This window comes from Passer domesticus, chromosome 1, assembly GCF_036417665.1.
Source record: "Passer domesticus isolate bPasDom1 chromosome 1, bPasDom1.hap1, whole genome shotgun sequence".
Taxonomy (NCBI): domain Eukaryota; kingdom Metazoa; phylum Chordata; class Aves; order Passeriformes; family Passeridae; genus Passer; species Passer domesticus.
Window position 1 is genome coordinate 17,084,924 of NC_087474.1, and position 20,118 is coordinate 17,105,041.

At 60.3% G+C, this 20,118-nt stretch overlaps 2 protein-coding genes and 1 long non-coding RNA gene across 3 annotated transcripts; 1 reads left to right on the forward strand and 2 right to left on the reverse strand.

Annotated features, from left to right (window-relative positions):
- The first annotated feature begins 403 nt into the window (after positions 1–403).
- On the forward strand, positions 404–3,779 carry LOC135286736 (collagen alpha-1(I) chain-like). Its single transcript, XM_064399925.1, has 3 exons — positions 404–503; positions 1,441–1,733; positions 1,950–3,779. The coding sequence occupies exons 1-3, from the start codon at positions 404–406 to the stop codon at positions 3,777–3,779; spliced, it is 2,223 nt and encodes a 740-aa protein (XP_064255995.1).
- A 4,318-nt stretch (positions 3,780–8,097) lies between these two features.
- On the reverse strand, positions 8,098–9,177 carry PTF1A (pancreas associated transcription factor 1a). The gene is made up of 2 exons (XM_064400507.1): positions 8,553–9,177; positions 8,098–8,437 (listed from the first exon to the last, which is right to left on the reverse strand). Exons 1-2 carry the CDS (start codon positions 9,175–9,177, stop codon positions 8,235–8,237), a joined length of 828 nt encoding a protein of 275 aa, XP_064256577.1. The 3' UTR covers positions 8,098–8,234.
- Positions 9,178–14,706: 5,529 nt separating this feature from the next.
- Positions 14,707–15,372, reverse strand: LOC135287166 (uncharacterized). The gene is made up of 2 exons (XR_010351003.1): positions 14,951–15,372; positions 14,707–14,845 (listed from the first exon to the last, which is right to left on the reverse strand). It is a non-coding gene; the product is annotated as an uncharacterized LOC135287166 (long non-coding RNA).
- Positions 15,373–20,118: the final 4,746 nt, after the last annotated feature.

Consider the following 20,118-nt stretch of genomic DNA (forward strand, 5'->3'; position numbering starts at 1 on the left):
ACCGTCTCCAAAGGATTGTTGCCCTAGAAACTTGTTTTAAATCTCCAGCTATATATCAACACCTTGTTTTAGCAGTCCTTGGCTGAATTACAGTTACACAGTTTGGCGCTTCTTTCAAATTTCCTCCCATCAGTTTGGCCAAAGAAAGGAATTTTTCTCCTTTAGAAATGAATTGGCTTAATTAGTAAGTAGATTAATGGCAATTGCTGGTGAGTTGGTTTCCAGCAGAGTTTCACCAGAGAGGGTTAATCGGAGTCAGGTCTGGAATCTTTCCCAGAACTGGCTGCCAGCCATTTCCGTCAACCAATCAACCCCGTAAACAAACGCGCCATCCGCTGAAATAGAGTTTATTTCTTACTGTCATCCCGCTGGAGTCATTTCCCCAAACAGCCGCCACCTCGCCATGGGTTTGAAATGGATCGCCCTGAACTCGGGGATTCTAATTTTCAGTGATTTCCCCAAATCTTTGAAACGTTTCTCTGGCGAAAAAATATTTGTTGGGCGTATCGGCATTCAATAAACAAGTAACCTGCTTTCAGCAGCCTCCAGCTGAGATTTTTCCCTTCTAAGAAGCTTATAATTCGAGGCAAAATCAGTTAACATAGCAGGGCCGTTCAAAAGTCTTTTCCAAAGTCACTGTCTCAAACGTGGGGCAAGCAAAAAAAACCATCAGCATTGACTTTGACATCTTTTTCAGCCTTTCCACTTATTTTTTTCTATACCGATACAACGTATTCATACTTCGACTTGCAGCTGCATTAGTCTTGCAAAAAAAAAAAAAAAATCCCTGCTGAGAAATGCATATAATAGGAAAAACAGATCGGCTGGACAGCAGTGTAATTAATGCCAGAAAGGGCTGAGGCCGGTTTCATAGTTTGTCTTTTGAGGATATCAAGACGAGACCTGGTGAAAAATGACGCATGCTTTAACATTTCAGAAAGCTGGCAACTAGCAGCGCTCGCCCCCCCTCCACCCCTCCTTTTTTTTTAAACTTTATGCCTCTGAACAAAGGGGTCGGCAGAACTAGCTAGGTTGTAATGAGTTCTGTGTCCCTAGCACATTAAGTGCATCATGGAAACATATTGTATCGAAATAGTTTGGAGGAGAATACTGGGGATGAAAGAGAAAGGGTGCTTTGATCAGCTCCCTGGGGTCCTGAGTGCGCGCAGACCGACTTGCAAGGACTTATTCAGCTCCAGCGAGACACACTTACAACGCCATTCAAAGAAATTTGCATATCTGTAATTTATCACATTTGTCCCCAACATTTTTGCAAGGTAAATAAAAGTTGGCTGAATAAAAAATATCAATCATCACAGGGCGAGGGAGAGAGGGAGCCGGGAGCAGGGCGAAGTGTTTGTTTAACCAGACTCCGTTTGGAAAACTTTTGCTGAACGCGGGGTAAAACTGACCCCGAAGCGTTTTGCAGTTTATTTCAAGGCGGTGACCGCGCTTGTGACCGCAACCGGAGCTCCGCGGCCCGGCCCGGCCCGGCCCGGCCCGGCTGGGCTGGGCCCGGACCCCCAGAGCCCGGAGCTCCGGCGTTCGCGCCACCACCACCCAGCCCCGCGCAGCGCCGAGCAGCACCCAGGCCCTCGGACCCGCCTCGGCCCCGCAGGTCCCCGGAGAAAGGGCTGGCAAAGGGGAAGCGGGGGAGGCAGAAATACAGCCTCGGAAAGGGCCCCCGCGAGGGCCTGGTTCAGCTTCAGCCGGCGGCGACCGCACCGCCACCGGCATCTTCAACTTGACCTTGGCGAGGGGTCCGCGCCTTCGCCTCATCTGTCACCCGCGCCCGGTGACAGTGATGCATTTCACGCATTGTCGGGGCAGGGCACGGGGAGAGCCGTCGGGGACGGGACGGGCTGGCTGCGGAGCGGGTGCGCTGTGTCCGGGCGGTGGCAGGGAACAAAAGTTATAGCGAGACGTCTGTGCGGCTAATTCCGTGAAAGGCGCGGCCCGGTCCCCCCCGCGGGAAGGTCAGTGTCGCGGGCTGCGCTCCGCCGAAGGGGGGCCACAGTGCTCCGCGCATCCCCGACCCTGTGCTCCCCACGCCGGCGGGCACGGTCGGTCCAGACACGTCCCGAAGGCACCGTGTTTTCCCCCATTTCCCAAAACAGCCATTCCGAGCCCACCGGCGGCGGTCAGGCACGAGAGAGCCTCTCCGAGCCGCCTTAAGACTACAGGGGCTCTCCCCACTCGCCCCAGAGCGCCTCGAGCCGCTTCTCGCTTTAGCGGCAAGGGGCAGCACCCCGTGGCATCGCCCGAGTGAGGGGTCGGAGCCGTCGGGGGTCCCCGCCTCGCCCGGGGCCGTCCCCGCCCGCCATCCGCTGCAGAGCCGCCCGCCCGGGTCCGCGCGCGGCTCTTGCCCGGGACATCCCTGTGCCCGGGCCGGAGCGCGGGAGGCTGCGGCGGTCAGCGGCCGCCCTGAGTGGCTCCTGGCCCCCGCCGAACTTGGGGGCCTGAGCAGCCGTCGGGGCGTTCAGCGGAGGTGTTTCCCACAACGGAAAGCCGCCTTCATCCGCCCGGGGAGCGCGGAGCTGCTGCGCCGAGGAGCCCCCTCTGCCCGGTCCCCTCACCGCGCCCCGGCACGGCACAGGGCTCGGGGCCCCGGCGGGGCGCGGGGCGCCGGCGGCGGATGCTCCCGCCCGTGCGACCCCGCCGCCTTGCCAGTCCTCGGGGAGCGGACAGCCTCCGCCCGGCGGGGCCGGAGGCTCGGGCCGCGCCGTTCCCACTGGAAATCCCGGGGTGGCGAGGGTCACGGGGACCGGGGTGGCCACGGTCCGTCCGGGCGGGGCCGGGCAGGGCCGGGAAGAGCCTCTTGGCACCCCGGTGCTGTCCCGCGGGGCGCCAGAACGGGGCTGACACGGCGGCACCGGGCCGGCCCTGCCTTCTCCAAGCCGCTCGGCGTTCCGGGTTGCTCAGAGCAGGTGCACGGGAAAAGCGGGGTCCCTCCGATCCGGGGCGGCAGGCGGAGGCTGGGGACGCGGGGACCGGGGCGGGCAGGGGCTGGGCGCTCCCGTGGGTGCCCCGGGTGCCGGCTCCCGGCCGCCCGGTCGGGTACTGCGCCCGCAGACGCAAAGTGGAGCGCTGCCTTCGGAGCCGGCGCCGCCGCCCCAGGGGCCGCCCGGGGGGAGCCCCGCTCCTTCCGGCGTGGCCGCCGCCAGACGTGGCCCCGCGGCGCGACGCGACGGCTCCTCGCGGGGCCCCCCCCGGGGCCGCCCCCGGCGCGGCCGCCGCACAGGGGCGGCGCCGCCCTCGCCCGCGGGGGCTGCCGGCAGACGGGCCCCCTCTTGGAGACCTCCATGCGCAACGCGGGCCGGCGGGCGGGAGAGCCCCGCTGCCGCCGCCCGCTGCCGCTCGCCGGAGCCCCGACGGCGGCGGGTCCGCAGCGGGGGCCGCGGCTGGGAGCCGCCCCCGGCCCGGGGCCGCCCCGCCCGCCCCCTCCCGGCCGCGGCGGCGGCGCGGGGAGCGGCGGGGCGCACGTGCGCCCGCGCGGGGTCCGGCCCGCGGCGAGGCGCGCGGCGGCGCGGGGCGCGGGGGTGGCGCGGGGCCGGGGCGGCGGCGCGAGGGGAGCGGCGCGGGGGGCGCGCGGCGGCGCGGGGGGCACGGACACCCCCCCGAGCCCGCCGGGACGGGGCCCGGGCGCGGCGGCGGCGGCGCGCTCGGCCCCGCCGGGCGGTCTCCGGAGAGGCCAGCGGCGGCCGGGCGCGCCTTGCCTGCAGCCGGAGCCATTCATCCCCCGCCCCTTTGTTCGCCCTGAGAGTAACGCTGTGAATTAAAAGAAATGACAATATTTCGTATCTGCTCGCCCGGCCAGGAGAAGGGCCCTTGAGCCTGGCAAAAATCAGGCGGATCATTCATCGTGCCACCCCGCACCTGTGGGCTTGGCATTGAAAACCCCGCGGACCTCTTCCTATTCAACCTAATTATTCCCCTAAGGCGCACAATGGTTGAAATGGAGCAGGTTGGAGTCTGTTTATTGGTCGTAAATGTTTTTCTGAAGATCTTCTGAATCTCATTGTTAGCTCGTTGTTTGAGGCTGCCCTCTTTCTTTCAGACGAGAGTAGCCTTGGACTTTTCAATTTTCAATCGTAACATCTGCTTAATCGTACGGATCAAAATATGGAGACACAAAACATATGTAATGGTTGATTTGTTAAATCCTGGTAATGAGTTATTAACAAGGGAAAACAATAGGGCAGGATGGTGAGAGCCTTATGGTAACAGAGTCACTTTATGCAACGCCTGACGTTTCCCTTCTTGATAAATGGAACTAAGGTCTGAGCGCCAGGTGATAGCAAGAAAATCAATGTCTTTAGGGGCCGGCACCGAGACTTTTTTTCTATGTGAAAAATTAGGAGACATAAAATTTAATTGGCTGATCAGGGGAAAGCAGTGGTCTTAAGTTTAATTGCCAGTAGGCTTAGCGAGGGAGACAAAACAAGATTTGGGCCTGTTTGTTTGCTTGCATCCCAGCGCCGAGTCCAAGTGTATCGTTGAAAATGTGTTTTATTATAACACATGTCATGCTTTACAGTTCCCATATTGTGTAAAGACAATAGTTAATGGTACATTAAAGACAAGCAAACCATGCCAACACGTCTTGGACACATTGTAAGGGCCTCTCTCTTTGCTCGCTTTAGGCAGCTGCAGTCCAGGACCCAGAAGCACAAAAAGAACAAGTTTGAAATACCAGGTGCATCCGAGAGAACCACGACAGGGATTGATATGTTATAGCCCAGGACATGAACCTAGCAATAAAGATATCATTGCGATTGTTTGCGGCTTCCACGCCATGTAAAGCCGGAGGCGCCGGAGCAGGCTGCTTTCTGGCAGCGGAGGCTCTGCCTCCCCGGGCTCCCCCGGCGCCCTCCGCCAAACCCGAGCACCTGTTGGCCAGACCCCGGCCCCGTCGTGGGAATCGCCTCCCGCCCACGCTTCCAGGTCCCGGCAGCGCGGTTTGTTGTGGAGTTATTTAGGACCATTCCCACCGGCTGCGGGATGCTTTGGAAAGCGGGAGGTTTACCAGGGGACACTCAACTGGTGTTTGTTCGACCTCGCAGCTGGTACTCGGTGCCAGCGAGAGATGCGTGAATGAAAGAGGGATGAGATCCCGGGCTCGGGAGGCTTCACGCCCCGCGCCTCGCAGGGCGCTCACCCGACTGCCGGCAGATGAGAGGCCCTGGGAACCGCGGCGGGACGGGTTCACAGTGCCCACGGCAGCCCCTGCCTGCGCACAGCTCTGCCCAGAAGTCACGCACGCCTTCCCATCCCTTTGCTGCCTGTGCAGGCGAGCGGTCTGATGCTTCCCTTCCTTCGGGTGGGGGGCTTGTTGTTTTTTGGGTTTTGTTTGTTGTTTGGATTTTTCGGGTTGGGTTTTTTTTTTTTTTTTTTTTTGGTTGCTGTTGGGGTTTAGGGTTTTTGTTTTGGTTTGGGGTTTTCTCATGGAGGATTGTCGGATTCGGTAATTAAGTTGTCTTTACACCTGGGGCATCACGAGTGACGCTGGTTCCGGAAGCACAGCATCAGCCCGCACACCTAGAACCCGCAGCTCCCTCCTGTGAGACTGCGGGAAGCAAACTGCCTGCAAGTGCCTCTAACACTCCCTCCTGCCCCAAGCGGGGTGGGGATTTCCCCCCCTTTTGTTCTCTCCTACCCTGCCTTCCAGCTCCCGCGGGGCTGCGGGAGCGGCGGAGGGAGGCGGGACGGTCCCGGTGCCCGGACCGGCCTCCCCCGCCCCCGGGGCGCCGTCGGGGCAGTGCGGGCGCGGAGGGGTGGCCCCACGGGAGCCGGTGCGGGGTTTCAGGGGGACAGCGGGGGCTCTGGGAGCGGGGCAGGGAGGCGGGAGCCACTGCCCACGGGGGGCAGCGCTGGAGGGTGCAGCTCACGGCCGCGGGAGGGGGGGACAGGCGGCTGGGAACTGGGGTTGCGGGGCTGTCAGTCACGCCTTCCCCACGCTGGTCCGTACCGCGCCGAGCCGTGTTCCCCACCAGCAAGCCCCCCAAAGCTGCCGCAAAAGCTGCGAGCGGCGTGGCGTGAGCCGCGGGTCCCTGTGGGCCGGGGGACCTGCACAGGCGGTTCCCTCCTGCCCTGTGCGGCGGATTTTGTCGCAGGAGCGCGGCGCTGGGGTGAATGGATGATGAGTCAGTCAAAAGGAGCTGTCAGTCTCTTTGAAGATTGCGTTTAAAGGGACTTGCCAAGTCAAGACGGGAGAGTGACAAGATAGAGACCCTGGTGCTTTACATGCGAAGGCCGGCTCTTCCGCTTCATCTGCACCATACTAAAGGATGTGTTGAAGCATTGAATCACAAAAAAGTGGCACGCCAAAGAAAAGGTGCCACATAACAATGATTGTAGTGTTTTAATTGTGGGGGATCGCATCACCAAAGCCAATTGAGACGAACGAGGCTATACACAGAAGGAAACGGTACAACACTTCCATAACTTATAATTAAACTGAAGTCCGACTAACATTTGACTTTCTAATGAGTGTAATGAGATTACATGCCTGATGGAAGCATTTGTGAAAAAGCGACTTTCTGTGTTTAATGAGGTCCTAATACAGGACAAGATCGAATTATAGGTCGGCTCTTTTTCTCTCAAAGAGCCCCGTTTAAGTTCAATGACACCGGTACCGCCCGCCTGCCGCCGGACGGGGCGAGGCTTGCGGCCGGTCAGCCCCGCCGCAGCCCAGAATCGCACGAAAAGTGAGCAAATAAAAAGCAATGACCCACCCCCCCGGCCCGGCCTCGGCGTGTTTGTGTGTGTAAGTAGCTCCTCTAATTGCTATTGGAATAGATCCATGCCATCCGCGCTAGGGAACTAAATGTGTTTAACTAGGTTAATGCAATTAGCATGCATGCAACATATTGCTCCCACTTTGAGGCAGTTTAAAAAAAAAAAAAAAAGGAGAAGGAGAGATGTACAGTATATGATGAGTTATAATTATACCTTGGCTCACCCGGGCCGTTCCCATCCGCCTGGGCACCGCGCGGGGACAGCTCTGCTCCGGCCGCGGGCCGGGCTGGGCATCTGGGACTCTGCCGGGGGCTGCGCCGTCGGGGCTGAGCCGCGGGTGCCACGGGAAAATCAGCACCTGCGGCGTCGGGCCGAGCCCCCCGCCCCAGCCCGGGGCCGCCCCCCCGCTCCCGCCGGGAGCTCTCGCAGCCCCCAGCCCCTGCCGCCCCCACCGCTCGCCCCCGGGCAGGTGCAGCCCAGCCGTCCCTTCCGCAGCCGGGCACGCTGAGCTGGGGCTACCAGAGCGATTCTACCACCAGTTGCACGATGGCTTTGCCATCCCGCTCCCCCGCCCCCAGCGGCAGCCCCAGGGCGAGCACCGCGGGGGCTGTTCCCAAGGCGCGGCCGGTGGGAGAACCCCGCAAGGCCAGGGGCAGCCGGCAGAGCCCCAAGCCTGGCCGGCCCCCAGCCTCGTCCTTCCCTCCCCGGAACTTTCAGGAGCAACTTTGTACGGCTCTGGATAGCGCGCCCGGTCCCGCGGCGGCGCGGTCGGGGGTACAAGGCGGGGGACACACGCCCTCGCAAGGTTTGTGTTTGGGGCTCAGCTCTTCCAGCTGGAAACCACAAACAGTGCTGAGACACTGAAAGGAGGGGACCTTCTAGAGATAGACAAAGACATCAGTTGGAAACACTTCAGGGGAGGACGTCAAAAGGGGTGGAGAGAAGGCGAAAGTGTGTCCCCGCCCGTCCCCGTTCCCCCGGCGCTATAAGCGCAGCCCGAGCCGGCGATGGGGCAGAGTGGGGCCAGCATCTGGGCTGAGGGTGCCACCGAGTCTTGGGGCTCACTCCGCCTGGAGACCGGTCCAGGCGTTCATTGCAAGGCTTCCTTGGGATGTGGCAGGGGTCTCGGAAGCCGCTTCCCACAAATATAATGCTCCACAACGTACAATTCGGATTTATTATTAACAAACACAAGGAGAATCCACGTGCGGCAATAAATTATTTTCACAGGTTCTGACGTATTTCCCCCATTAAAAAAAAAAAAGTGCTGGTGGAATAAACCTATTGCATATCTTTAAAAAAATCAAGATAAATTATATAAATTAAAATTATATATTCAAAACAGACGATTCTACCTCATTATCACTACTCCGTAATAAATAGATAAATAAATTTGATTGCCCTTAGAGTCTGAATCTTAAATTACATTTACAATATAGGTCTCTACATACAGCATGTACAGAGCGGGCGGGGGCGGGGACCACCCGCGCGGCGCCTCACGCCACGTAGTCGAAGGGGGGCTCGTTCTCTATGTCGTTGACGGAGGGTTTGTTGTTCACCTTCCGCGGGTCCTCGGGGGTCCACACTTTGGCTGTCCGGATGATGTTTTGTTCCTTGAGCTGCTTTTCATCAGTCCACGACAGCGAGTGACCGGCCAGAGGGGGGAGTCCGTAGTCGGGGTCGCTCGGAGAGGGAGATCCTGGAGGGCAGGAGGGAAAAGGAAGGCAGGGGGTTATTGCTGGGGCCGGCATTCCTGCGGAGCGCGGTGCCGGGCCGCGCCGGGCCGTACCGGGCCGCGCCGGCCCGCCACTTACTTGTGCCGCGGTGGCAGATGATGATTTTCTTGGGCTGGCTGGGGCTCTCGCTGCTGGCGCTGCGCAGCGGCAGGTCGGACTGCACCAGCTCGCTGAGGAAGTTGATGTAGCCGATGGCCAGGCGCAGCGTGTCCACCTTGGAGAGGCGCTTCTCGTAGGGCAGCGTGGGGATGTGCGAGCGCAGCCCCTCGAAGGCGTCGTTGATGGACTGCATCCGCCGCCGCTCCCGCACGTTGGCGGCCTGGCGGAGCTGCTGCAGCTCCGCCTCGGAGCGCACCCGCCGCCGCCGCTTGGCCGAGCCCAGCGCCTGCAGCCGCCCCCCGGGGGACAGCAGCGCCGCGCCCGCCGCCCCGCAGCATTCGTAGGCGAGGCCGGGCGAGGCGGGAGACGGCGGGAAGGCGGCGGCCGGCGCCGGGCAGCGGTAGCCGCCCTCGGGGTCGCCGCCGTCGCGGTAGTACTCCTGCAGCTGCCGGCTGAGGAAATCCACGTCCGGCTCCAGCAGCCCGTCCGCGGCCAGCGCGTCCCGCGGCGGCGGCTCGGAGAAAAAGTCCTCCTCGTCGAAGTAGGGGGGCGAGGAGAAGGAGTCCAGCCCCCCGGGGAAGTGCTCCAGCAGCACCGTCTCCATGCTGCTCCCGGGCCCGGCGCGGACGGGACGGGGCAGGGGGGCAGCCCCGCCGGGACGCGCCCGCAGCCGCTGTCGCCGGCCCGCTGGCCGAGCCGCCCCGGCGGTGGCGGTGCCGGTGGCGGGGCCGCCCCCGCCCTGCCCTGCCCGCCGCTGTGAGGCGGGAGGCCGGGCCTCGCCGCCGCTCTCCGGGGAGGGGCCGGAGCCGCTGGCGCCGCGGGCCGGCACGCGAGGGGTCTTATAACGACATCCCCGGGCGCGTGCCGCCGGCCGCCGCCGCCAGCCAATCAGGGCGCGCCGGGGGGGCCGGGCCGCCCGCCGGGGGACACCGCGCGCGGCCGGGGGCGGCGCCGCCGCGCGGGGCGGGGGGAGCGGGCGGGACCCGGCGGAGCCCTCGCCTGGCACCGACCCGCACCGACCGACCCGCACCTCACCGACGGGCCCCGCACCGCACCGACCCGCACCGCCCGACCCGCACCTCACCGACGGGCCCCGCACCGCACCGACCCGTACCGCCCCGGCCCGCCCGGCACCGCACCGATCCGCACCGAGCCGCACCGACCGGCCCGCACCTCACCGACGGGCCCCGCACCGCACCGCACCGACCCGCACCTCACCGACCCGTACCGCCCCGGCCTGCCCGGCACCACACCGATCCGCACCGAGCTGCACCGACCGGCCCCGCACCGCACTGCCCGGCACCGCCCCGCACCGCACTGCCCGGCACGGCACGGCACTGCCCGGCACCGCACCGCACCGTTCCCCACGGCCCCGCACCAACCGGCCCCGCCCAGCCCCGCCGCAGTCGCTCGCAGAGGCGGGCGCCGCACGTCGGGCGAGGGGCCCCGGAGCGCCTCGGCACCTCTCCGCGCGAGCCGCCACCGAAAGGCGCCTCTTGGTTTGACACAGCCTCCCTCTCGGCACCGAGAAGCGTCGCCCCTGCGCGTCTTATCCCCAGCGCTTGTCCCGCGCCCCCGGGACTTCCCGTGCCCGCCGCCAGCGGAGCCGCTGTCAGAGCGGGCATAGGGGAATCGATGGCGCGGGTTTTCGTGGCGTTCGAACTGAAGGCAATTCTATCGCAACATCAAAATGCATCACGTCAGCTCTTGCTCCTGGCCGTGCATCGATTTTGGCCTCATCGGGCCCCGTTGCATTCTCCCTTTTCCCAACTCCCGTTGCTCCTCTCCGGACGAGCTCGCTCGGCGGAGGCTCTGTTAATAATTCCCTAACAGACTCTCACTGATTAAAGCCTTAAAAATTCTCACTAGAGTGAAATGGATTACCCGCCAGATTAGGAGAGGATTATCTCTGTCATTAGCGCTGCAATAGTTTGTCCGGCAGAGTCTGTCGAGGTTTATCGAAAGTGACTTTCCAGCGTGCCACCAGTGCGGGCAGAGATCAAACTCTGCGTGGAAATGTACCCGGGTCTATCAGCAGAGCGAGACAGGGCCAGCTCCGGGAAGGTAATAAATGACCGGACTTCAAAGCCGCTGACATCGCCGTGATAAGGGCAGGGAAACGCGTGAGTCACGGGAGGGAACAAAGAGCTTTGCAAGAGCCACTTCTTGGAAAGTCCCGCCTGCAGACGGCCCACGCGAAAAGAACGAGAAGGGAAGGCGGAGAGGCTGCGCGAAGTCAGGAACGCGCCCACGCGTGGCCGTGGGACTGCTCCCACCGTCCCGGAAAGGGGAAACCGAGGGAGTGTCCCGTTACAGGGGCGATGCAAAGGCAGTGCAATTCCCCGTTCACGTCCACCCGCGGAGCGGGACCAGGGACCTCGCAGGAGACTGGGATGAGTGCGACCGGGCTCCTGCTTCCATTCACGCCCCCATCCCTCAATCTCTCATCACGCACCTCTGTCAAGAGCCAGGCTTCTCGCAGGGCAGAGTGGCGATGCCCATCCCCGCAGCGCTGCGGGGGCCCCGACGCTGCCTCTGCCCCCTGAGCCAGCCCCGCTCCAGGGGAGCCTTCCCGCCCCATCTTCCTCTGCCTCGTCAGCCCTTCGCCCCTCACGACTGTTTCCTGCACCGGCTGTCCCAAAACGGCCCGCAAGTCTTAGATGCGCTCTCACGAGGGTCGAGTGCGGACAATTATCCCTTCCCCCGGTGCCCTGGGCTGTGATGCGCTCACACCGCTCAGAGCTGCTGCGGGCATCCCGTGCGGCCGGGGCACACGGCTGGCTGCCGCCCAGCTCGCTGCCCGGCGGCCTGTGGGGACCGCACTGGGCACGGCGGCCAGGAGGCCCGTGCTGTAGCTCGGCGATCCCAGAGAGATCGCTCGCCCTCGGATCCCCTTTCCCGAGCAGCTCTGTCCCGCTGAGCCAAAAGACCCACCTGGGAGAGCAAGCGCAGCTTCGGCACCGCACCGACAGAGATGTTTTCCCTCCCCCGGCCCGGGGCTCCCCGGGGGATCGCGCTGCCCCTCACACTGCCAGCATCCCTGTCCCTCCTCTGCCCTCCTCAGCGCTGGGTGCCTTAAATGCTCCGCGACCCCACGGTGGCTGGGTGTGAGGGGCAGGGCACGGCCCTGTCGTGGCCAGCCCTTGAGGCGGCTGTGGGGGGTGGAGAGGCCGGATAGTCCTGCAGCCCCCCGGGCCCCGGGAGCCCCGGTTTACCCACAGCCGGTCCCACAGCCGTGCTGCTCTGCCGAGGTGCGGTGCCCCCGGTCACCGGCAGCAGCCCGGGCCTGTGCAGACCCGGGGACCTCAGCTCGCGGTCCCTCTTGTCCCGCTGGGACACACCTGAATGGGAGCCTGCTCCTTCCCCACCCCGGCCCCGTGCGATGCAGAGGAATCTCCTTTTTTAAAAGCAAATGGACTCGATTGCAGCCGGGGAATGATCGCTACGGGCGGAGCACCATAGCAAGAAGCACAGGTATAAATCTAGCATATACCTTGCATCCCTCTCAAATCCATGTCACACCTACTGCAAAGCACACGGAAAATGAAGAAAACAAACCAGAGGTGATTTCGGGGGAATTTCCTGGCCACAGAGCTGGCTCTGTTCCCTCCCTCCCAAGGAGTCATCACCCATGGGGTGACGAGTCCTTGCTCCTGCCACATTCTGGCTGGAGCCGGACACTTGAAAGCCGATGAGCAAACCAGGTCGAGTGGCCCCTGACACCACTGCTGCCGCTCGAGACACGCAGAACCACATACATCACCTTGCAATGTTTCCCCCAGGTCAGGCAGGCTAAGTGCCGCCAGATGCTGAAGGGGAGTAACGCCCCCAAACAGGCTCTTTTCCCCCAAAACCTCTGCCACCAGCCTCCCAGCGCAGCGTTTGACCACGGTGCGTCCTCTCCTCGAGAGCGTGGCAAGGCACAGGGTACCTCTCGTTAGCGCAGCGGTGAAGCATCTTCCCGACAGCCTCACTGAAAGTCTTAAGGCGTAAGAAGGAGGAGAAGAGGATCTCTCTCCTGTTGATCCAAGAGCAGCATATGCCCAGAGAGGCTGGGGAGCCCAGTTCATTCACCACGCCACTCTTTCCCCCTTTCCCAGGGCTGCTCAGCTCTGGCGCACGATGGTACCGCGCAGCCGGGGTGACGCGAATGCCACGTGTGGAGGTGGCACGACATCACCGAGCCACAAAACTCAGGCAGGTAGCCTGGGAAGTCAGTCTGTCAGATCTGTCTGTCCCTGAGAGGCAGCTCCATCAGGACACACGGCGAAGGGAGCGAGCTGCAAAGGGAAACGGAGGGATATTTTGAGAAGCCACTGTTTCCAGAATGTTGGGGGCTCGGACCGGTCTTGAAACCAGTCAGACCTAGCAGATCATTGGAAAATCTGGGAGCAGTGCCCCAGGGAGGAAAACGATGCAGGGAGAACCCCACTACAGGCAGGGGGTGCGCAGGCAGTGAAACATCGCTCCCCGGCTCCTCAGCGCTCGATGAGACACCCGGCAGAAGCGATGCCCTCGCTGTGCCGGACTCAGCCCTCGCCCCTGCGGCAGTGATGGCTTTTAAGATGAACGATTCCAGTTTGTACATTTGCCTCTGGGAGATGAGTAACGTCTCCGAAGGAACCGCCTGAGGTGCGGGAAGGTTCCTCTGGGGTTGCCCAAGATGTTACAAAAGGAAATCTGCAAAAACCAGGAACATGTACGAGCGGAGCCTGGGCCGCCGCACCGCACTTGGCCACCAGCGCCTGTGTCGCAAACTCCCTTCTTTCAATATTTGTCCAGCACGGATGTCTCACCTGGCCCGGGTTTGCTCTGGGGAAGGACACCTCCCTGCACCGCTCTCCAGCAATGAAAATGTACGAACAGCGCTTGGCACTTCGTTATTTCTATTCACCGAGGGCAGTAACAAGAGTTAAGGGGGAGGAGGAAGTGGGGTGGACAACGACCGCACGCCAAAAGGCGCATCGCCTTTCCCTCAATGACCACACGATAACTCTAGCTGGCAGCCACCTTCACGGGAACCAGGACTCGCCAAAGGTCCAGAGACAGGGCGGGACATGGGGCAGGCAGGGGAGTCTGGCCCAGCAGGACCCACTCCCAACACTCCACGGGACCGCGCAAAGCCCCTCACCGGGGGAATAAGGAGAGGACGCGAACTTTGCGTTGAAGGGACCTGGAGCACTCTCGGCCCTGACTCTGCTGGGGCGCTCGGCCCTGGGCACGCCCCCGCGCAGTAAATCGAGCCCCCAGAAAGAGATGGGGCCCAACCCCGGCTCGAGAAGACGGTAAAGATCTCCTCCGTGGGCGGGGTCCCCACAGCGGCACAGAGGCTCTTCTTGTTTAGGGCAAGAAGTGGGCACTCGCCACTGATAGAGATGTTTCCCCTCGAGGTCTTTGGAACCGGGATGGGAAGCGGGGGCAGTCCTGGCTCCGAGGGGCTGCAAAGCGCACGGCCTCCTGCTCTGCGCTGCCCAGGCTGCCGCTCCCGGCTCGCTGACTGCCCAGCGCTGAGCACGTCGGGGCTCCGGGTCCTGGAGGGCTTTGCACTCCCCAGGGATCTGCCCCGATCCCCACGAACAGCTCCGCACGCCCATCCCTGGCCTCTCAGCGGCGGGCGCGGCGGGGAGCCTCTCCCTTCGGGCACGCCGGCAGGAACACGGCCGCGGGCGCTGCCCCTCAGCCCTCAGCCCTCAGCGGGGATGAGCCGCAGCGTGAGAAGCAGCCGCGCTCGTCCTCGGCGCCTTTCCGCGCACCCGGAGCCCCGCGGGAGCTGCGTGAGGGGCGCGCCCGTGGCGGGCAGGAGCTGCCCGGCCCCGCTGCTCCGAGCCGCCCCCGCCCGCGGGGCTCCGGCTTCTGCTTTCTGCCGCCTTTCACCCAACAGCTGGGGCACGGAAAATGGATAACAGGGGCGTTATAGGGGCAGCAGTGCCAGGTGAAGGGCAGACACAGGTGAGGGGCGAGATCCGCACCCCGCACACTGCCTTTCAGTCCAGAGGCTGTGAAGTAACTCCAAACTCATGTGGTATTCCAGAATAACGAATCCTGTTAGCTGAAGCTGAGGCAAAACCCAGGTCCCCAGAAGCACCCAGGTGTGTTTGGTTTCCCATCCAACTATTATTCCTATGTTACCTGCATAATTTTCCTGACTTCTATTGTTGATCCAATACACTTCAAGGGGGTCATTCCACAGGCATGGAAAGGCGAGTCAGGAGATTTCCACCTTCATCCATGCAGGCTCTACCCAATATTCTTCTCAAACCTTCATACCCACACTGTCAGTGTTTGGTTAAACAAGAAGTTTGAAGTCCATAAAGTCTCAGTGGAGCAAATTCTGAGTATGATAGTTTTTCCTCAAATTATAAAACTTAACACCTCACCTGTTGGGATTCCTTGGCGTGCTATGCTTATTCAGAGTTGCAATGTTTGATTGAGAAAGGAAGCAAGAATATTTTAAAAGACGGGACCAGAGTTTGCCCAGTATCTGTGCAAATGATATTTACCAGGAAAGGTTTTACGAGGAAAAACAAAACGCCCTACTGCAACTCACGATACAAACTGGCACTTTGCTGATCAACTTCTAGGAATTGTTTACCACTGAAAGCATAATTGAAATCAAACTTTGTTCAGTGCAACCTTGAGGCACTGTGTTTTTCATGGTAATAGACTTTTACACAACTTTCCTGGTCTGAAGACGCGGCGAGGAGCCCCGCACGCCAGGCACCAGGCAGGGCTGAGCTGCCAGGTGTTGGAGACCCAAAACCACTGCAGACAGGTCTGCGGGAGCTCGTTTGCAGACGAACCAGCCCACAGCACCCGCGGGCCAGCAGAACCTCACCAGCCCACAGCACCCGCGGGCTTTGTAGCCCAAGCATCCCCGGAGCCAGGTGCCCGGGACCCGGGCGGCTTTCCCGGAGCAGGGACCGGCCCGGGGGGTGCGGAGGGAGCAGAGCAGGCCGCGGCGAGCCCACCCTTCCCCCTCCACCATGTGGGGCCCATAAACAAGGCGGGGAAAAGCTCTCCCCCCTCGGAGCCGCTACCGGGCGCGGCGGGACGGCGGCCCCACAAAGGCGGCGGGGCGGCCCCGGGCCGGCGGAGGAGGCGGCACCTGCAGCGGGGTCGGCCCGGCTGTGCGCCCTCCCCTCCGAGCCGCTACCTGGGCGCTGGGCTGGTAATGCACCATGGCGGGCTGCCTTTCAGGCGCTTTCAAACCGAGATCGCGGAGGTCACCGTGTCTGCAAACCCCCCTCCTTCGGCCGCTCGGGCCGGGGTGCCAGTGCGGCAAGCTGGAGAGCAGGCACAGCCCATGGGAATCCCAACACTTGTGCCGCCGGCTCCCTCGGCCCGCCCTTCTCCCCCCTCGCCGTCCCGAGGAACCGCTGAATGTATCAAATGAGCTGCAATCGATCTGCGGGCACGGGGGAAAATCAAATTATATGGTGCGGCTGGGCGGTCGCGGCAGGCGAAAGGTGCGGGCGGGCTGCCGGCTTCCCTCCGCCGGAGAGCGGAGAGCTGCCAGCCCCAGCCGCGCTCCCCCCGAGCCCCGCCTGGCTGCTCCTGCCGCTCCGTACGGGGGCTGAAAGGCGGGGTTCGCCGGTGCGAGGGGCTCGCCCCGTTCCCGCTACACGCCGTCCCCGGCCGGTGCCTCCCCGGCGGGCGGGGGCGCGGCCGACAGCGGCGGAGCACCAGCGGGGAACGGGGTGCGGCGGACCGCAGCGAGGTCGGGCACGGAAGGTCTCCCCTTCTCTTCTGGCGCCAGATTCAGGTCTCTCCGGGCTCCTCTCCCCGGCCCGGGGCTGGCAAAGGGAACCAGCCCCTCCCGGCACCGCCGCCGCCGGGATCCCGCACCTGCGGATCCCGGGGCTCGCTCCCGCGGGACGCACCGGCCCGGCCAGAGGCGAATCGGGCACCCGGCAGGCCGGACGGGCAGCACCTGCCGAAGCCGCGGGCTGTGAGCAGAGGGGTTCAGACAGCGAGCTCGTACCTGAGCCCTTTTCTCGCCCCCCAGACGCGCGCACGGGGACGGCTCCTCTTGGGAAAAGCCCCGCGCGGGGCCGGCGGCTCTCGGCGGGTCCATGGGAATCTGGCCACTTGTGCCGGCCGCAGCCGGGAGGGGGCTGTGCTTCCTTTACAAAAAGAGACACAATTAAGCAAAATGCTCAATGAACATTATAAATGATGTGCAATCGCCTCGCAGATTGCTTAGCAAATCAAATTATATGGTTGCTCACGGATGATTTCCATGTTCTTTAAAACGCAAACAGGTACTTTCTAATTCGGGGGGGAGGAGTGTTGGTAGTTTTTTTTTTCCTTGACAAAACAACAACAACAAAAAAGCGCAGCGCTTTAAAATTGCGAAGCAATGCCACACGCTGAAAGGCGGCTGTGTGAATATTCACGTTCTCCTTTGTTCGCCCCTGAATTTCACAATAGCCCGGGAAGGGCACGTTCACTGCGCTCTTGTAAATTTACCAATCCTTGACGAAAACCGCCAGGCACCTGCTTGGCAAAGCAAAAAACTGCCTACGTTTCCACCAACAATTTACTGTTTCATCAGCTTCTAAATTGACCCGTCAATAGAAGGGCTTAAAGTTAATATCGTTTACATCAGCGGAGGTGGCCGGGCTCGGGGCTCGGGGCTCGGGGCTCGGGGCTCGGGGCTCGGCCGGCTGCTGCGCGGCTGCTGCGCGGCTGCTGCGCGGCTGCTGCGCGGCTGCTGCGCGGCTGCTGCGCGGCTCCTCCTGCGGGAGCGGCTCAGGTGCGGCTGTGCCCAGCCTGCGGGGCCAGCCCGGGCTGCCCTGCCCGGCCCGGGACACCGGGAAGCGGAGGGAAATGCAGCCACGGTGCAGGGTGGGGGGTGTCGGGCGGGTGTTTGCAGGACGGGCACGGCGCAGTGGCTCCTTGAGCGCAGCGCAGAGGAATGAGACCGCAACAAACCCAAGGGGTCCCCGCAGGGAACGGGCTCCTCTAAGGGGCCGTGGCCGCCCCAGAAGGCGTGGGCAGGCTGGGAGCAGGGGATGGCTCCCCGGGCTGCCCAGAGCCCCGGCAGAACTCTCCCCGGTGCCACCCGCCCCTGCCGTGCCGTACGGGCTGTGTGGTGTCCCTCCCATTCCCCCGTGGGGAACTTATAAACAGGGCCCCTGGAGGAAAGCAGTATGGACAAAGCACATTTGATAAGGAGTCTTTTATCTTCCAAGACACAAAACCACTCAAGAGAAGGGGAAATGGTTCCTTGAGACCGGGTCCTGACAGCCCTGCTCGGATGCAGGATCGCTCATTTGAAACACTACACAGGACTGTCCCCGCAAGTGCCAAAGGGTTCGCTGAAACACAGCAGAGCAGGGCACAGCTGGGGAGTGCTAGCCACTTGCTTTACAGTGTGACAGGGGCAGTAAGGCTCCCCAACACCAGCTGGCATGAGGCGCTGTGATTTGGCTTCAATTTTTTATTCCTGGCAATTTCCAACAACTAAGAGTCTTATCCCAATGGGTAACAGGGCGCTTCTTCATTCTGTTGATCACCTGTGTTACATCGTCTCTTCCATAAATAAAACCAGCTCTAGATAAAATAGAAATTAACCTTTCCAGTCAATGATACTTTTTGTTGCTTAGAGACTCCATTAATTTTCTACTCTCTTCCCTTGAATTCTTCCTCCCTGGTTTATGCCCATCTCTTCTGGTGTGGGTGTTGGTTCCCACGAAAGATCTCAATCTCCATGGGATTTTCCCTTAGGTCTATGTACACACGTTCCTTCCCAGCTCTCGCTTTGCCAGGGCAAGCAAAGCAAGCTCAGGATTGGGCTCCCCCTTTCTTTATCACCTTTCCCTGCCCTTTTCTCCATATAAGTTACTCTTCTGGGATAACCAGAACCGGAATGGTACCCAGCTGTCCAGGAGGGTTTTCACAGCTCATTGGAGAATGATGTCAGCATTTGCCTTTCTGCCAAAATCCCTCACTCTGCAAAGGTTACATTTACCTTTTTCATGGCCATGTTCCTTCAGTGGCTCATGACCACGTCGTCATTAGCTAGTGACCCAAGGCCTTTTTCCTCCTCTTCCCAGCAAGGACTACCAAGACACAGCCACAGCACATGTTCTTAACACACGTGCCTGAAGTGCAACCTCTTTACACTGGATTTCTTTCCTTCTCTGACACTTTGATTCTCACAGTCCTAGGCTTCTTCTGGTGACTGTTCAAGCCCCTTCCACCCTGGGATGCCTTTTCTGCTCCATGACTGACAAATATTATTTACAATCTTTGTTTTGTTCTAAAATTCCTCCTGAAAAATTGTATGTTTTGTCCATAAGAGCAATGAGATTACTATCCTGGGCCATGGCATAGATCCATGTGTGTAAGAGTTCTTGATACATTTCTCTCTCTCTCCCTTCCATGAACTTGTCTAATGGCTTTTAAAACTAAAACAATTTCATTAAAAGTATTAGGTACTATTTAGTAGAGCTGAGTTTTGAAATTATGATTCCTGTTTTGGAAAGAGATAAGGCTTAGAGATGCAGCAAAAACCAAAGACTTAAAAGCACCTTAAGAGTCCACATTCCTCAGGAATCTCCCATCACCTACCACATAGCCTCACAAGTGCATCTCACAAGGAAATACTCTACATTGTTGATGGTTTTTTGAGTAGTCTTGGGTGTAATATCATGTTAAAACTATCATGATGACATTTGACAAGAATGGCTGACCTGTCATGGTTGTTCAGTTCCAGGAAAGGATTTCTGCTGCAGATCCTTCACCCCCACTTCTCAATGCAGTTATGTTTTTGTCCAGACCAGAGTTAGACATTTTTTGGCTCCCTACTGAGCTCACAGGGTCTCTCCTATATTTATTGTTGATCACCTGCCTCTCACTATACCAGGAGCCTTGGGGCTGTGTGCCCAGCACCTACAATTTAGGCATTGCAAAACCACATCTCTGCATCCATTTAGCCCTGAAGCTTTTATCTTTGTGGCAAATTATTAACCAAGTCAGGGACATGAAAAACATCTACACAAGGAGATGCTGCATTTCCTTTGGAAGTTGTCCACACACTGAAAGTACTGTGTTACTGAGCCTGGTAGCTCTTCTCCAGTGCTCGCCTTCCGGGAGCCATGGGAGAACATTGTTCATTCCACTCCATGAAAAACTTTCTCACAACAAAGATTGTTTTCACGTCTCTTCTGAATGACCTTTTCCTGAGACTAAGCAAATCCATATGCCCTCAAGTGTGCACTTCTAAAACATATTAACATTTCTATGGTGTTTGCTGCTAATTTCCCTGTACCATTTCTTCAAGTGTAGTGTCTAAAGCTGTACTTAGGCTTAGCCTCACCAGTGCCAAGTAGAGCAGAATAATTACCTCAGTGTTTTACCCAAAACACTGCTGTTAGTGCACCCTCAAATGACATTTGTTTTTCTGCATCTCCCATTTTGCATAGTGCATAGTTCACAACAGCCAGCTGATCCATTCCAGCACTACTGCTGCCTTATCAGTTATTCATTTCACAAATCATGCATTTGATCTGTCTTTCTCCCAAGATTGCATTTTGTACTT

What these genes read in the sequence shown, in the direction of transcription:
- LOC135286736 (XM_064399925.1), top strand. Translation starts at nt 404, where the DNA reads ATGGGTTTGAAATGGATCGCCCTGAACTCGGGGATTCTAATTTTCAGT. An exon ending in CGAAAAAATATTTGTTGGGC is followed by an intron (nt 504 to 1,440) that starts GTATCGGCATTC and finishes GTTTATTTCAAG; the next exon opens with GCGGTGACCGCGCTTGTGAC. An exon ending in CGGCGACCGCACCGCCACCG is followed by an intron (nt 1,734 to 1,949) that starts GCATCTTCAACT and finishes ATTCCGTGAAAG; the next exon opens with GCGCGGCCCGGTCCCCCCCG.
- PTF1A (XM_064400507.1), bottom strand. Translation starts at nt 9,177, where the DNA reads ATGGAGACGGTGCTGCTGGAGCACTTCCCCGGGGGGCTGGACTCCTTC. An exon ending in CATCTGCCACCGCGGCACAA is followed by an intron (nt 8,438 to 8,552) that starts GTAAGTGGCGGG and finishes CCTGCCCTCCAG; the next exon opens with GATCTCCCTCTCCGAGCGAC.